The 17,404-nt window shown below is 39.2% G+C and overlaps 1 protein-coding gene across 3 annotated transcripts in view; it reads left to right on the forward strand.

Annotated features, from left to right (window-relative positions):
• Window positions 1–17,404, forward strand: part of gpr153 (G protein-coupled receptor 153) — a 41,100-nt gene that overhangs the window by 4,462 nt on the left and 19,234 nt on the right. For all 3 annotated transcript variants that reach the window (XM_072448915.1, XM_072448916.1, XM_072448917.1), the window contains exon 2: window positions 14,612–15,243. In XM_072448915.1, coding sequence (XP_072305016.1) covers window positions 14,870–15,243 — 374 coding nt within the window. In that variant the 5' untranslated portion in view covers window positions 14,612–14,869. The remainder of the gene's footprint in view (window positions 1–14,611; window positions 15,244–17,404) is intronic.

Genomic DNA, 17,404 nt, shown 5'->3' on the forward strand with positions numbered 1-17,404 from the left:
TAATGTTTTGCATCTCCTAACTCAGGCATGTCCAAACTACGGCCCGGGGGCCAAATGCAACGCTCTGACCAATGTTTGTTGGCCCTCCGGCTTCCTGCCAAGTTGGTCAAAAAGTAGTACTTTTTACAGTAAAATTGGAAACATTCAAAGATTTTGATGTTATACCAACGTAATATTAGTGTTCTTAGTCTTACTAAAGGTGTGGAGGCATCCAAACAATGTCAAATGCAAAATGTTTAATGATTCACTTGTCGGGTTGCTCCGTATACGTTTCAAAATACAGCCCTCGGTTTGTACACCCCTGTCCTAACTTCAGCTGTTCAACTTCAAAATCAGCATTCCTTTATAAGGTTCCTTTGTATCTTGACTTGTATTGGCTGCTACTACATTGCACCTTAATGCTTAATGTTAGCTTTCCTCCGACATGCTAATGTAGCACGCAGCTGTACTGATCGTGATTAGACAGCAGAAATGCTCAGAACAAGTCTGGCCTGGATTTATGGACTCAAAAACAGCACAGGAGACCTCAGAGCCATGACATAGGTAGAATATGACATCACAGATCAGGGAAATGGAGAATGGAGTGTTTTTGGAGAGAGAAGGCTTTCTAAACTGGATTCTTCAAACTAGTGTGAATGAAGCAGGTATGTTTTTGATGAGGAAACAATGTTGTAACATGTTAAAAGTCAATGTTGTATTTTATGTGTCCTTTAATATTTGGTTGCCATCAAAGCAGTCATTTTTTGACATAGCTTTTAACGTAGCTTATTTGTTGTCAGAGGATGGTTTTGTAGGCCACATTATTTTTGTATATAACTCCACTTAAAAAAAAGCCTTTGCTTGAACACTGCATCGATCAAAGAGGAGTCAATACGATCCCTACATCATCTGATCCCAATAATATTAGTGCGCGTACTATAACAGAAGCAGAATAATGGAGAACCTCATTGATCGGACTGAGGACACAGCTTAGGAAGATACAGAGGAGAGTTCAAAGGCACTTTTGTAGGGTATTTGAATCAGAAATGTGCATTAAGTCACATATAAGGTAGCCTAAATTAAAGAATGCAAGTTGTAAAACAGAATTATGTGGGCAGAGGTCTGGTCCTGAGCCACTGCTACTATGAGCACAATTGGCCAATCTGAAATTCAAGTTTAAATAACTTAATACCGGTACATCCAATTGGATTAATCACAAGAGTTAATCCATTAACTTTGACAGCCCAGATTTTATAATGCCCATGTCTGTTTTATAAAGCAGTCCTTTTTTGCATAACATGAATGTCTGTTCTGTTACATTTCAAGGCAGTAGCGGGAAAACACGGTGCCTCTAGTGAGCATCTGCAGTATTGCAATGAATGAGGTAATACCTGAAGTTAAATTAACATAACCGTATATTTTGAACTTTAAGAATATACATGGGAACTCCTAATTTAGACTTCTCTATTCACTGCTGATGATTATGTTCTATTATTGTCAACTTACGTCACTCTGTAAGTCCATTATTTGTGAGTTAGAGTGAGTGGGGAGAGTGCTGCTGTTCTCTGGGGGATTTGGGGAGAGCAGCTTGTATTGTTACTGTTTGCAACAGCGGAATGGTCCATTAGAAAGTTTAACTAAACCATCTGCTCGCCACTAGAGGATTGGATAGTCACACTTTAACCACATGTGTCCTTGAGTAAGACATTTCATGCCGTTCCTACTCAAAATGTGCGAGATCAAAGCTAATTTTTGATGTAACCCCCTAAATATACAAAACATTCTAATGGAGAAGCAGACTTTTGACTTTTTGTTGAGTACAAATATATACACAATATTTAGAAAAGAAAAGATCCAATAGTATCAGGTGTCTTTCAGCAGCAGAAAGAGAGAAAGCAGTGTACTGTACAAATGAATTAATGAAGGTAAACTGAAGCAGACACTCTGATTGTTATCTGCCTTTTGGAAACAGCCTCTCCATCTGTGCACATGTCTCGATACAAATACTGAATATCAAATACAAAACTAAACTGAAAAAACAAACTAATACATACAACGTTTCTATCCGAGCATAACCCACCTAATGTTCCCCTGATTTTTGCACTGGATCATTTGCAGAAATATTTTTTCTCACTGAACAGAACATTTCTTTTCTGCAAAACACGAATTGTTTTATATCATTTTATTGAACTGAGTGAAAATGAAGTCACATTTTTAAAAAGTCACTTGATTCTGAATTCTGTTGCACCTCCTGGACTCTTGTTTGTGATTCTCAGAACGTAGCAGGCGAGGATCAGAGACTTAAGGGCAATGACAAATCAATGACAAATCAGTATAATAATATTCACAAGGGGACGCTATACAAGTTCAGCATTTCCTTCCGGGTTTAAAAAAAACAAAAAAAACGGCATGATCTTAGCATACGTTTATTTTTGCCCATATATGCCCCCTGATCCTACTTGACCCTAATTGTTAAATAATATTATTATTTAACAATTAGGGTCAAGTAGGATCAAGATTAGGTTAAAGAACGGTTCATTTGGTTAAGGTTAGAGCTTCGGACCATTTAGGGCAGGCATGTCTAAACTACGGCCCGGGGGCCAAATGCGGCCCTCAGACCAATTTTTGTTGGCCCTTCAGCTGCCGTCTAAGTTGGTCCAAACAACTAAAAGTAGTACTTTTTACAGTAAAAATTGACAAATTCAAGCATTTTGATGTCATAACAACCTGTTATTAATGTTACAAGTATTATTGAAGGTGTGGAGGCTCATGGAAAATATGTGAAATGCAAAATTTTGAAGGATTCACTTTCAAATTTGACATTGTCAGATTGTTTGTGGCCCTCTGCTCCATACAAGTTGCAAAATGCGGCCCTCGGTAAAAAACGTTTGGACACCCCTGATTTAGGGGCTTGTCCCATATCCCAGCCTCTTACTCCTTTACCTTTGGGTCGTGAGGTCGGTTAGGAGGAGCTTCAGCTGCTTTTGGAGACAGCGGCGGGAACAATGAGGGAAAGTCACATGGTCCCACAGCTGTTTAGAACAAAAAAACACATCATAATGGTTTTGACTCAACAGTAATGACACATTTGCACATGAAATTGTTGCCGTTTAACAAAAAGTAATAAACCGCACAGACCGATCTTTGACAATGAAAACTTTGCACGTGTTCTACCACCAACAATACACAAGCACACATGCATAAAACGTAAGCACATGCACAGAACAGGCTTGATTAAATGTTTGCCCGACTCACCGTCAGCAGCACTCCGTCAAAGAAAGAGCAAATATTCTCACTAAAAGCTGTCCTTTGTTCCTCTGCGCTATCAGCCGGCTTTATGTGAACATGGCATGTGGCGTTTGTAGCAGTTTGTTGCATTGCCATCTGTAAATCAAGCAAGAGAAGGTGCTGTGGCCCTAAAAGCTTATATTTTCGTATTATTCGAAACTTGGGTTTATGAAGATAATTGTGTTGTATTTAGTCTGAGGCAGTAAAACTTTATTTAATTACAAACTGTGCAGGGATCGGCTGTGTTCGCGTGCGCTGGATTGTAGGATGCCTCATGAAAGGAAGCTTCCAAGCACCTTTTCCGAACTCTGTTTAGGAGTGAACAATCAGGACATCATGGCCGACAGTGACACACGTTCGCTTTAGGTTTAAGGAGGTTCTCTGCCAATTTGAGGAATCCAACTTGGGCTTTAGTTTATTTGTAGACTAGAATTTGTTTAAAAAGTAATTCAAATTGATTTACAGAACAGGAGAAAAAAAAATATTACATTGCATTAAAAATATATATATAAAAAATATTCAGTCATATGCACAGCGAGACAGAATTGTTTTTAGCTTACATTTGAACATTGTCAGAGTAGAAGCCTGTCTCACATCTTCAGGAAGACTGTTCCAGAATTTAGCTGCATAAAACTGAAATGCAGATTCCCCATGTTTAGTCCTGACTCTGGCACCAGCAGGAGGCCGGTCCATGTTTAGTCCTGACTCTGGCACCAGCAGGAGGCCGGTCCATGTTTAGTCCTGACTCTGGGCACCAGCAGGAGGCCGGTCCATGTTTAGTCCTGACTCTGGCACCTGCAGGAGGCCGGTCCATGTTTAGTCCTGCCTCTGGCACCAGCAGGAGGCAGGTCCATGTTTAGTCCTGACTCTGGCACCAGCAGGAGGCCAGTCCATGTTTAGTCCTGACTCTGGCACCAGCAGGAGGCTGGTCCATATTTAGTCCTGACTCTGGCACCAGCAGGAGGCCGGTCCATGTTTAGTCCTGACTCTGGCACCAGCAAGAGGCCGGTCCATGTTTAGTCCTGACTCTGGCTAGCAGCAGGAGGCCGGTCCATGTTTAGTCCTGACTCTGGCACCAGCAGGAGGCCGGTCCATGTTTAGTCCTGACTCTGGCACCAGCAGGAGGCCGGTCCATGTTTAGTCCTGACTCTGGCACCAGCAGGAGGCCGGTCCATGTTTAGTCCTGACTCTGTGCAGACTCTGAGATGGTTCAAATGGCATTAACATGTCAGAGATGCACTAATCATCCACAGATGTCACCCTAAGATTCTGGCTCTGTGAAAACTCTTTGAATTACTTTGTGTACAATTTGTGCTCTACAAAGAAACGTGCCTTGCCTCTGTGGACCCACTCTGTGCTGTTGGCGTGGGCAATATGGCTCTTATTGATTGATCACAAGTTTCTATTTGATTTAGTTTGCTCCATTTTTTCAAATTTAGGCATAAACCAGACATTGTGCCATTTAACCCACACAAAAAACACATTTCTCTCTCCAATGTCTGACCTCTGCTCTGCTTTGACCCAATCTGATCATTGTCCATTTCAATTAATTGGATCTCAATTAGATTATAAAATGTGATAAATTACCAAGCTCTACAATGTTGAGTTGGCTTTGCTGATTAATGGTCGGGGTGTACAGAATATTATTCGCCTTTAATTTCCCTGCTGTATCTTTCTGTGGGATGGGCACCAGCGGACCCCTGATCATTTGTCAGAAACCTTCTCCAGACCCTCATTGAGGAGAACATAATGAGTGGTCAGTGCAGGAGTGAGATTGATGGCCTCTGGGTTCCACCTAATCCCTCATAGTGTCCTCCCATTTCAACAGTGCTGTGGCACATGAAAAAGAATATACTCTGAAGATGGAAAAACAACAACATCATGTAATTACAAAATAGAAAATCAAATGTTGAAAAAACCTAAAAGGAATTCGGGACATACAGTAACTTGGCTATTTAATTATGAATACAAATGTTGCTTAATATTGTCCTTGTGGACAGAGAACCCGTATACTAAAACATAATTTGAAGATATTTCTGTATTTTCTTATTTTTTTTTATATATTTTCTTCTCCTCACTTATTACCTTAATACTGCTGCAAAGACGACTGACATTTATTGGCGTTGCAAGTACAATGTTCTATGTTTTAGAACACAACAAAATTGGGCTTTTTGATTTCCTAACTTGATCATGAAAGAAAATAACAATGTAGGCCTAGTATATTGAGACATTTTCTTACAGTCTCACACAGCCTTTTCAAGTGAGTTTTCTAAATATTTGAAGCATGTAAGTCTCGAGCGATGTTAAGATATACAATTTTAGTGCTTTACAAAGCTGAAAAAATAAAGGATAAAGTTAATGTGACAAAAAAATTGTTGAAAAAAGTAGTTTACATTTAGGTGTATTTTTTGGGACTATAGATTGTAAATAGATTTAATTTTACTTCTAAAATTGTCACGCTATTATCAAATTACATCCCTGGTCTCGAGCTTTATTATTCCTTTATACATATTGCCTTAATAGGTTGTGTTTACCTCCATAAAATGTAATGTTCTAATCTCAGATGGTGGGCAAGGGCCTGTGTGCAGTAACTCTCAAAATTCACTGTTTTTGATAAAAATATCCAAAATAGAAGGATTTTCAACTGACAATAATCATGCTTTTTGAGTTTAAATAAAACATATCTCACTTTTGTTTATTTGTGCTGACAGAGAAGACATTGAAGTTTGTGCCAGTTATTGTTTCATGTGGATAGGCCCAACCTGTTACCACCCACCTGTCCGCCGGCGAGCATTTTCTATATCTCAAATATTCTCTTACATCATCACTTTTATTTCCGTGGTCAATACCAGCAAGTTATACATCATTTTAAAGCTTATTTTCTCAACAAAACGAATATGTCATTGATTTACATTGAATAATATGCCCCCAAGAAGCGGTTTATGACGGACGAAACGGCTTTAATTCTGTACATCCTTGTGCTCAGTCTGTCCGTAAGGAATCATTGAAAAACAATATCCACTTGTATTTTTCCTGAAGTTATCCGATTTCGAGATATTGTCAAGTAAACAAACTTTTCTTCGTTTCTCGCCGGACGAGAATGCGCTTGTCCGGCGCATTTCTCCGTCCATAACAAATGACCTGTTTAACCTATAAAATAATATTGGATATCCTTCTTTTCTTCAGACTGTTTCCTACAGAATGAGACCATCCACGAATTGTTCTGTCCACGGGTTTGTTTGCTACAGCCTCCGCAAAAAAAAATGCGCCGCTTGCGACGCACATGGATCAGTCTGTTTACATCTAAATAGCGCCGCATGCAAATGACGTAGCAGACTTTGAATGACATATTATTCTAGCCAATAAGATTAGCTTTCGAAAGAGGGGAGGGACAAAGGGCTTATTGACACAGAATCTTCTGTATTCTCGTGCGTAAGGCTCCGGGAAGGCTGTAAAGAGACAGATTTCTCGGCAGGATTTTGCGCATAACGTTTTCTGATTTTATTAGCCTTTTGGACGTGCATTTTGTTAGATATATGTATTATTATACCAATATAAAAATAAAATAAAAATATTCTATTTTTTTTTTATTTTTTTTAACCTCTATATGGGAAATTCATGGGTAAACTCATATTTACACATTTTCACATATATTGTTTTTAGCAGTTATAATTGGTATCAGTGGCCTACAAAACATCAAAATGTATGTTTTATGATCATAGAGGAGTTAAAATTGTAATAAAACAGTTTGGCACAGTTGGCACATATTTGGATCACTTGTTCCGAATATACATTTTGATACAAAAAGGTCAACAGCACCAAAATGCCTGTTCCTAGAGATCTGAAACTTTACACAGTTGTTGTCAACAAGATAAACATCATGTACAGTGAACAGCATAAGCACACAATGAAGTATGTCATGCTCAGGATCATTACAAATTGACAATATTCAGGCGAGACTAAAAAAGGATGTTTTGTTTACGTTTGGGCCTCTGTAGTGTAAGTTCTGAAGCCCTGACAGTGTTTATGTGCACATCTGCAGAAACTAGAAGGCCTAAGCTTTCTAATGATGTATCACACTTGCATGTGGAACATAAGATCCTCTTTTAATAAGCAATGCCATTTGGGTATGTCCAACCATTGTGCACAGGGCGAAAATAGGTGGATGGTAACAGGTTTTAAATAGTGGTATGAACATAAACATTTGACAGTAGGGTTCAAGAATGTTGTGACGTCGTGTGAACTCAGCCTATTCTATGGTGGAGTTTCAGATTGCAGATCTGTTGACCTGGTTTATGGCTCATATCTCTGTCATTACTGGACCTGTCCACGTGATACAAAAACTGGCACAGATTTCAGCATCTTCTCTGCCTGCATAAATAAACAAAAATGAATTCATCTTTTCACAATGAACGCGGCGCCGTTATTCAACTCCAAAGGCATGATTGTTGTTAGTTGGACCCAATCCCTAAAACGTAATGATGAGGTTCAACGTTTGTGGATTTCTAGTTTGTATATTTCTTCCGAACACAGTACATCTCCCATAGAGTTCTGCAGGCCCGTGCCCACCATCTGAGATTACGACATCATTCAATTCATACTCAAAAAACGCAGTATATTAACTGAAACTGAGTCATCTCAAAACTTGGCTGGCAGAAGTCAGATGTTTAACACTCTTGATTCAATCTTTTTTGTTCTGTTTTGTTTGCCATTATCGCCTTAATTCCAAAAGGCTGAGCAATATTGAGAAAAATGAATAAACTATCACAAAAATTCTGAAATATCACCTATACCCTAGTTAACTTGCCTGACCAGCCAACACCACACGCTTTGACAATACTTACTAAAGACGTTTTGGTCTGGAAGTAAATCCACCAAATCCAATTTTGTGATTCACAGGCAGATTAACCAATCAGAGAAAAGCATGGTCCGTCAACAAGCAAACCACTAAAACAATACATCTGAGGTAACTTTTTTCCTGAATATTACGAGAACATTTGAGCGGTTCACATGTACAAATTATAGGAGTTTTTTGTTTTTTTAACTGATGGAAAAAAAACATAAAATTTGTCATTTTTATTTTTAATCAGCTCTTTTTGCAGCATTTTTTCCTTTAAACATGACGGCATATCTTCAAAACAACATTCACCATATTATATACAATTTGATGTATTGTTCCTGATCTCCAATTCTTGATATCACTGACCCAAACAAAACCTGTGCAGAAATGCCCCATAGCTGGATCAGACTTATAGCAGGGCTCCCTAACCGCATGGCAAATGGACAGGACGTTCCTCAGCCTGGCCCCGCCCCAGCCCTGACAGGTGTGATGCATGAGGCCTGACCGCTCGCTCGACCAGCCGTGTCGTGGACTGTCAGAGAGCAAAACACTGCCCCCCAGAGATCCAGCGGGCTTTTATATACTCCGATGTTTACACGGTCAGGCAGGTGCTCTCGGACCATAAGCAGCATGTATAGTGGACTTCTGTAGTAAATCTGCGCTCATGGGACGGGAGCTGACCAAGTTCTGTCCATTGGAAATACACAGGATGAATGGAGAAAATACTTTTAGTTGTCTTTTCTTTTAACGGCAAAGATTACAGTTTAGATCAGGGGTGATTCAAAAACAGAAAGTGAGTTTTTGGAGTGAGCTTTTTTGTGCAGTCTTTTGGTACTTTACTGTGTACTCTGTAGTCATTGATTGAACAATTGTATTATCTTTTGTGTGTATTTTGGGTCAGATATATGGTCAGACAATACATGCGTTCGCGGTGACGTCATACAGCAGGGACTTCCCCATAGCGGCCATTTTAAAAGGGGCAAGCGATATATAAAAACCAACACGACTGCATCCTTTTCTACGGCATAATGAGCTACGAATACTTTGAATCTTTAGACAATGACGGCAAACTAAGGAACACGACAAAGCTCTCATTCCTTGGTCTGACAACAGAGCAATGTCCTAACAGATTAAGCAGGTTTTTGGCATTTTGGCCTCACATGTCCTGGATTTCGCATGTAGTAGACCTGCTGTTGTGCCCCTTTCAAAATGGCGGACTCCGTTGCCACAGAAGCTTTTAGCACTACGTTGACTAATCGATGCAAAGGACAAGTCTTTGAATTTCTTACTGCTTTGGACTTTGATGACATATTCAGAAATGTTATGATCAGTTAGAGACATTTTTCTTTTCTTGAAACTTTAATTTCTAGGTGTCAAAGGTTGTGCCTAATGTTGGGTAAACAATAAACTACAGTAGGTCACATGCCTCTTCTATCTATTGTACTAAATTATTTTTGTGTCCTTTCATTTAATTTTGTGGATTCAACACAAACAAACACATTTGTGTTGGCATATTTTTATTTTTGATGATGATTTGATTGGGCCTCAACCGATCACCTAAATTCCGCCTGTCTGTTCATTTATTTATTTATTTATTTCTGCAGCCCAACATTTACACGCCCACATCAAGGCAAAACAGTCAAAGAAAGAATGTATTACTATTAAAAAAAAAAAATCTCTCTTCTATGACTCGTCGCTTGCATTTCTGAAGATTAAGCCTCTTGTGCCACATTTGCAGATATTCTCCTTTTACTGGCCCATTAATAAATATACATATTTTGTTTGAGCTGATGAATCCAGATCTCCGACTGCCAAAATGAGCTTAATCCTGGCTCCACTGTTTTGACTGTGATGTAAAATTTATGTTGCATTTTGGCGCCTAATTGTGCAAAATGATGCAAGTTTATTGAACAATGATGCTCACTGGTCGGTGGCTGTCAAAAGAGTACTTGAGTGGACAATGAAGAGAGCAGCTAATGTATTCAGTGCTAAAAAATATATAATGTCATTGTAAAACAAAGTAGTTAGTGTTGTTGAGATTTGTTGGTGATGTCAAACATAATCTGCCATGGAGTGTGAATGATGTTTTGTCACATTTAATGCATTCATTGCCTTTGAGTTATTTTCATGAGGAGAGTAAATCGAATGGTGGTGAAGACAAAGGGTTTTGTCCTGAGAATGCCAGATTTGAGTCACGGTGGAAGACCAAAGAGGAGATTAATGGTTGTGAGAGGGCAAGAAGACCAGAGGATGCAGTGAACTGTGCTATCCAGGTACATGATTTATGCTGACGTAGAAACAAAGAGTTTATTGCTAAAACAGGGGGGGAAAAGAAAATAAAAGAAAGAAAAGTTCTTAAATAAATTGTCAAGAAATATAACTGGACAATTTATTCTCTTTTTAAGAATAGATTTTACTTTATTGACATATTTAATTGCTGCAAATGTTAAAAATGTTATTGAAACTCGATGCCGCTGGATGTGGTTTTGTGTTGTTAAAATGCTCAACACTGACGTCAGACACACACGCTTAAACCAGTCAGGTGTCCGTCTGCAGAGAGTGACTCACATAACTGCTCCTGTTCAACGTCACCAGGTTCCTCAGGGCAGGCACTGTAAAGCCAGGGCTTAGAGTTAGGCTCACATTCAATATTCATGCTAGAGCCCCACGTACAATCTGCACCGCACAAGTGACTATGAGGTTAGTTATTTGATTGGATTCACACAAATTGGAGTACTTTTGGCCCATGGAGTTTTTGTTACAGTGCCAGTTGCTGGTTTCAGACATCACAAAACAAATCATGTAGAATTAATATCTTTACTACCTTTATAGTGAGATCCAATTCAACCCGGAAATCTGGTCAATGTGTCCCATCTGAGGGACATGATCACCTTCTAGAATCTGAGAACACCTCAACACCTCGAGCCTTGTCACTTATTTGTACATTTCTGATTCTTGCCTTTAAAGGTTATTTCATACAAACATGAAAAATAGCTGTTTGAAGGTCTTTACAGTGAGTGTGTAATTATCAGCCCTGATTTCCCTTGAGTCTGGGATAGATTTGAGGCCCAGGGGATTGTGGGTAATCGAGTAATTGTGTTAGCTTCACTGTGGAAAATCATTTGTCATGCTTTTTAAAATAATTTAGTTATTGGTGTCCATTTACCTAATAGATATTTACATTATTCCTTGTGGTGTAACATCACTTCAATCTGTTTTAATAGCAATAGAGCATTCAGTTATTTGAAAATGAAATACAGTAAAATGCAACAAAACAATGACTTTGTCAATGGAATGAGGAAAGCTCCAGGAGCCTTAATATTAAGCCTGTGTGATCTTTTTCTATTTACTTTGTGTAATTATAGTGCTTTGTTCCAACGGCTCTAGTTAAATGAATAAGAAAGTAAATTACTTGGAATAATGTGGGACAATGTAAATAACAGAATTTAGTTTCAGTGAAGAACCGTATAATTTGTCTATCAATGAAATAAAATAAGACTATTTTCTCTGCATGGACCACTCCAGCTCTGCCTCTGGAGCAGTGGGTCAAAGGTCACAGGCCTGGTTTGTGTTGCATCGATCACAAAGACAAGTTCCTATGTTTGTGAATTTTGTCGATTCAGATTCAGATTCTGATTCTGATTCTGATTCTGATTCTGATTCTCCTGTCCAGACATCAGCCTGGATCCTGTGTCTGGACGACTGGTCTGATGTGCATGTTTTGACTGTAAAACCTTGTGGAAACATGTCCAGACACAAAAAGAGCATGTGAAGTCCACACAGAAAGGCCCTGGTTTGGAAACAGAACCTGGATCGTGTTGTGCACTGAGCTCTGCTACACATCATGACACTGATGTTAGATTTACGCAGGTGGAGTTTTACTTGGCTGTGCTTGGTACATGAACATTACAAGGGGAAGCACGTTCATCTCAGAGTGACAAATGTTCAAGGACAACAACAAGTACACAATGCAATCCTTTGTGAAAATGAATCAGAAAAATATAGATTATAGATATAGATTTTGATGGTTAGATGAGTGTTTCTAACTTGAATTTAATGTTTTTGGACCAATTTTGATTACAAAACCAACATTGATATTTATAGCATAAGTGTGAATGGAAAACTGTGTCATTAATGACATTAATGTCACTGACTCAACAGTGCTCTTTCTTTGACTGATGAAGAAAGTAATAAAACTCCTGCAATATAATTTCTTAGAAGTGTTTATGGAGCTCGACTTGATTGCAAATCAAGTAAAGAGCAGTGTAATCTTAGTGTAACCGTAATCTTCATCCTATCAGGAAAAGCAATATTATCTTGTACAACACCAAACTCAAAATCAAATATCAAATTAAAATCAAATCAGAATGCAAAACCAAATATTTCATAGCATCTTAAAAGGCTCAGTGAACCATTGGATTATCTAAAACAAATAATAATGTATGTATTAATCATTCTATTGTCTCTCAATATTGCCAATGGGCCTTTTGGCATACTGATTGACATTTGACTTTGAAGAGAAGCTGTCAAAGGAGAAAAAGTCCTCTATCCTTGTGTTTTTGTGAAGAGCAGTTCCCGTAAGCGTCACCACTGAAGGGATGAGACTCCTCCAGGACGGAGCGGCTGGACTTTTATACGACTCTTGTATTTAACTGAAGGCTGCTCTGAACCCTCTGGAGCACATGACTCACCGGCTAAAGCAGTTTATTTTCCACTACTTTAAGCCACTTCAGGAAATCACTAACACAACTGGGCTCGCACTGGGAGGCAGGTTTTCATTTGATAAAAGTGTCTATAAAATGGAAGGGTCTGGTTGGATTTAATAGCCTATTTTGTATTTATTTGCTACAATAGTTCTAAACTGAATGACCAAAGGTGCTGACAGGATTTGACTTCTGGGACATGGAACCCTCAGGAGCCTCAAGCACCTCACTTAGGAAGTAAATGAAAACGTATTATTCCATGCAGATCAGAAATAAATTAAATCTTGCATTCTATTCCTCAAATCTGCCCTGTGATCTCAAGCTTCACGATCAGATACTTCACTCTCATTTACAGAGGGTCAACGTGGCAGATTTTGTGCATCTTTAGAAAGAAAGATGCGTCAGATCCGTTTTCAGCAAAGGTTTAATCACAAAGTGGTGCTGCAGTTTTACACACGACATTGTCCTTTTAAGTCAATCCAAACATCACTCATCTTTCTGCACAAACTCATTATCAATAAATGTGACCACAGAAAATATTCAACCCATAATACACTTTGAATGGTTTACTGATCATCACACAAAGCTATACATTCATTGCATTTGAGTGAAGCAGAAAGGGAAATGAGGTAATTTGCAATACTATATACATGTTTTTCGTGATATTGTTCGTCACATTGAGGGAAAGGGTAGATTTCCACAGGTTTTATCCAGACACTGCAGTGGTTTTGTGGTGCTTAGAGGAGGAGCAGAGGTGTGACGGGCTCAGGGCGGCAGTACGAGGTGAGATCATGTTGTTATCAGACAGAGAAGCCGTCCAGGGGGAGCTACTGATCTGCCCCACGTCCTGACCTGGAAACACAGCCAACTGGAACCTCGCATGGCCATGTGCAGACTTAAGATATAAAACCATTACTATATCTGATTCTCTGCTGCAAACTAAGACTTGTGTACGGAGAGTTGATTGTCGTACTTTAAGTTGAATGTAATACTTATTTTAAATGTCGCTGTTTGATCTGTTTACAACTTAAATAGCAGAGATGAATAGCCGGCTGGTTGAATGGTAGATAGGAGCAAACATGTTACGCATTTTGACCGAGAAAATGTATTAAAGTAAATGTAATTACTTTTTGTTAATATGTTCATACATTTTTCATGTCCTACGTGTCCATTTATGTGCAAATAAGATACAACGAGGCCCCAAAACATTGTCCAATCTGCACTTAAACATGATTTAATGATCTAATCCACTTCCATCCAAAGAGTTACATGTGGGACAATAAGTTCAAAGGCTGTTTTCTCAACATGCTTTCTTACATAATGATCAACATTTTGACAAATCCTACAGAAGGAATTGTTGGTATCTAATAGCAAGTGGGATTTATTCAAATATAACTCCAGTAAACAAGCCATATTTTACATTTTACATACATTTTCTGTAAGATCTCTCTTACTCAAATACTAAAATATCTTAAGTCCCCTCTGTATAGTTTTGTATCTATTGTGTCTTGACTTGACATTTTTCAGATTTAAATGTCCCTATTTTGGCCATTTTTACACCTAAAATGCTTTATTTATATACAAAAACATTGAGTATATTTAATCGTTTTAAATATACAGTTTAATCTCTAATTGACAGATCTTTTGTGATGTTTTACCTTATACAATAAAAAAATATCTTGTTTGTCTTCGAGTTACTCAGAAAAGTCAATTTATTCTCCTTCTCAAGGTACCAAAAACTGCTTTATTCCAAAACTGCATTACATTGTGTTTCTAAGTCCACACTACTTTGTCTCCTCAGGCTCTGAAGACTTTCTCGTGCCCCCCCCCTTTGCCCCTCATGTTCCTGCACCACCATGACCTCCGTCTGCTGCTCTGACCTCATGGAGACCACACCTTCCTCCAGATAGGATGCCTGTGCTGCCCGCTCCGCTGCCTCCCCTCCTGCCTGCCATCACCATCATCACCACCACCACCACCACCACCACCACCACCACCACCACGTCCTGCTCCTCCTCACATCCGCCCGCTAAGCTCCGGCCCGCTCCTCTCCTCCAACATGGTGGATGAAGTCACCAACATGAAGGATGACGTCATCAACGCCAACACGCTGGCTTGGCTGGTCTGCTCGGGCGTGTCCATCCTGGCCAACACGTGGAGCATCCTGAGCGTCAGTGCCAAGCAGAAGAAGTGGAAGCCGTTGGAGTTCCTCATTTGCACGTTGGCCGGGACACACATCCTGAACATGGCCATCCCCATCACCATGTACTGCATCATCACCCTCCGGAGGCAGCACTCCAACTACGAGTGGAACGAGGGGCTCTGCAAGGTCTTTGTGTCCACCTTCTACACACTAACGCTGGTCACCTGCTTCTCCGTCACGTCTCTGTCCTACCACCGCATGTGGATGGTGCGCTGGCCGGTCAACTACAGGTGAGACTGAACTTTCACACTTTACGTCTACAGGTTTGAATTCTGTCAAAAGGACAAACGTTTTAAAAGTGTTTCGCCATTCAGCAAGTGGCTTGGCGAGTCGGAGAAGTTAATTTGATGAGTGGCAAAACTTCTTCACTCTTAAAACGTTTGTCCAGTTGACAGAATTCAGTCTAATTTTGCTATAATATAGCAAAATGAAACTGAAAACTTCCATATTATGGAACCTACCTGGATGACTAAGGGACATGCAGACATTTGTAGATTTGAATTGCAGTTTTGGTTTTGTAGGTGTTTTTCCACTTCTCTTTTTTTCCGGGCTGTTTTCTTTCTTTCTTTGTATTTTTTAAGTTGTATATTTTATTTTGTCAACCGCTCTTTGAAAGCCAAGTTATTTGTGTGTGGAATTTTTTTTTAGTTTAGTTTTGTGTCAGTATTTGGCTTTTCGATAACGATAGAAAATTAAGGAATAAAAACTAATGATGAACATAATCTTGCAGGTTCAAACCTATTCTACACAGCCATAGTGATTATATAGAACAATCTGAAATCTAACTGAACTTGTGATATTGTTCCTATAACACACAATACTTGGAATTAAAAGATCGAGTGCATTTCCCGTGCGACTGTTCACCCGTATGTTTGTGGTATCACCGTGGAAAACCCTCTAGACTGAACATCTGCCATCATTTCCAGCTTCCAGTTTTATTAGCTTCTCGGCACAAGTGATGATGACAAAGTAGCGCTGAATAACGATGAGTTCACCTCGCAGTGGCGGTCGACACCCCGCCGAAGTAACACAGTTTAGGTCCTGTTAGACTCCCCCGACATCTGCTGTTCACGCCTAATCACATGTTTTACTGCTTTCAAGAAGCTGCTATTTATGTAACACGCCGTCCATCTTTGTTCACATCTACTTACAGCACAATGATTCATTAGATCAGGTCATGGATAAAGAACTCATCTTACAGCTATTACGTTGATGTTTATACAGAGGTAGAATAACAGAGATTAGGACCACATCCAGCGTGAATATATTCATAATACATAATTGGATCATAAACTGTAGGTCAACCTTTGTGACAAACTGGAGTTAATCACAAATTTAGCCTCAAACTGTTTTAATTGTACTCGTTTTTATTTCAGTTCCAGTTTAATTTTATATTGCAATCTAATATTGACTGTACCGTACAAATTGAATCCCATTCCGAGCACGGAGAAACGATGAAACAATAGTAAATTGTCATGGAAACAGATGTGCAAGTTCTTATCAAACATGTTTCCTGATCCAGTTATCATCGGCTACATGTTGTTTATTCTTTGAGTTACAAAAACTATTGCAATCAGTTCTTTAAAATAAATGATGTCAGCTAGTTCTGTTTTTACAGCGTAAATTAAAGCATTTTGCTTTTGTAATTCCATAATTGCTGTTAATTAACAAACTTCCTGGTTCATCCGGCTGAGTGGGCGACAGTTCAGGGACAATACCACACGATGATGGCTTGAAGTACAGATTTTAAAGTACAGATTTAGAAATTATATCACAATTTAGTTGGAGCCACAACATGATTTCTGTTTCATCACGATTCATGTAAAAGTTCATATGAATTGTAGAGGTAACTATAGTCATCTGTGTCTTCCGAAAGTTCACACATCATCACAATTGGTTGAATCCACTTGGGGGAATTGCTGAGACTGACCAATGAGAAGGAAACATTTGCCTTTGTTTGATTAAGAGAAAATATGCAAGTCAGTTACAATTTTTTGGGAATTTTTATCCTCGTTTGGCTGCAGCGTTAGATTTGAGCCTTGCACTCGACTGCTGTATCTCCTGTTTTCGCTGTCTCCTCTTAATGGTAACACACTGAAGCAGCTCTGGTGACGTAACCCATCAGAGCCCCCTGGCACATTCAAGAGAGCCGAGCTTTATTACTCACATGTGACAACAGGACTAGTCTGGAGCTACAGCGGTCCCCTCAGTGCCACTCATCACTCATTAGCTAACATGCACCGACACAACATTTTACTAATATGAACTGCAGTTAAAATTTCATAAGCTCTGGGTATCTGAAGACATCTGTGGCCTGTGATAGTAAATCCAACATCCCAGACTAAAATAAACGGTGACCCACTTTTTGGAATATTTTAACCTGGTGTTGTT

The sequence above is a fragment of the Eucyclogobius newberryi genome, unplaced genomic scaffold (genome assembly GCF_026437365.1).
Source record: "Eucyclogobius newberryi isolate DKJ021-1_F unplaced genomic scaffold, fEucNew1.0.hap1 SCAF_17, whole genome shotgun sequence".
NCBI classification, from domain to species: domain Eukaryota; kingdom Metazoa; phylum Chordata; class Actinopteri; order Gobiiformes; family Gobiidae; genus Eucyclogobius; species Eucyclogobius newberryi.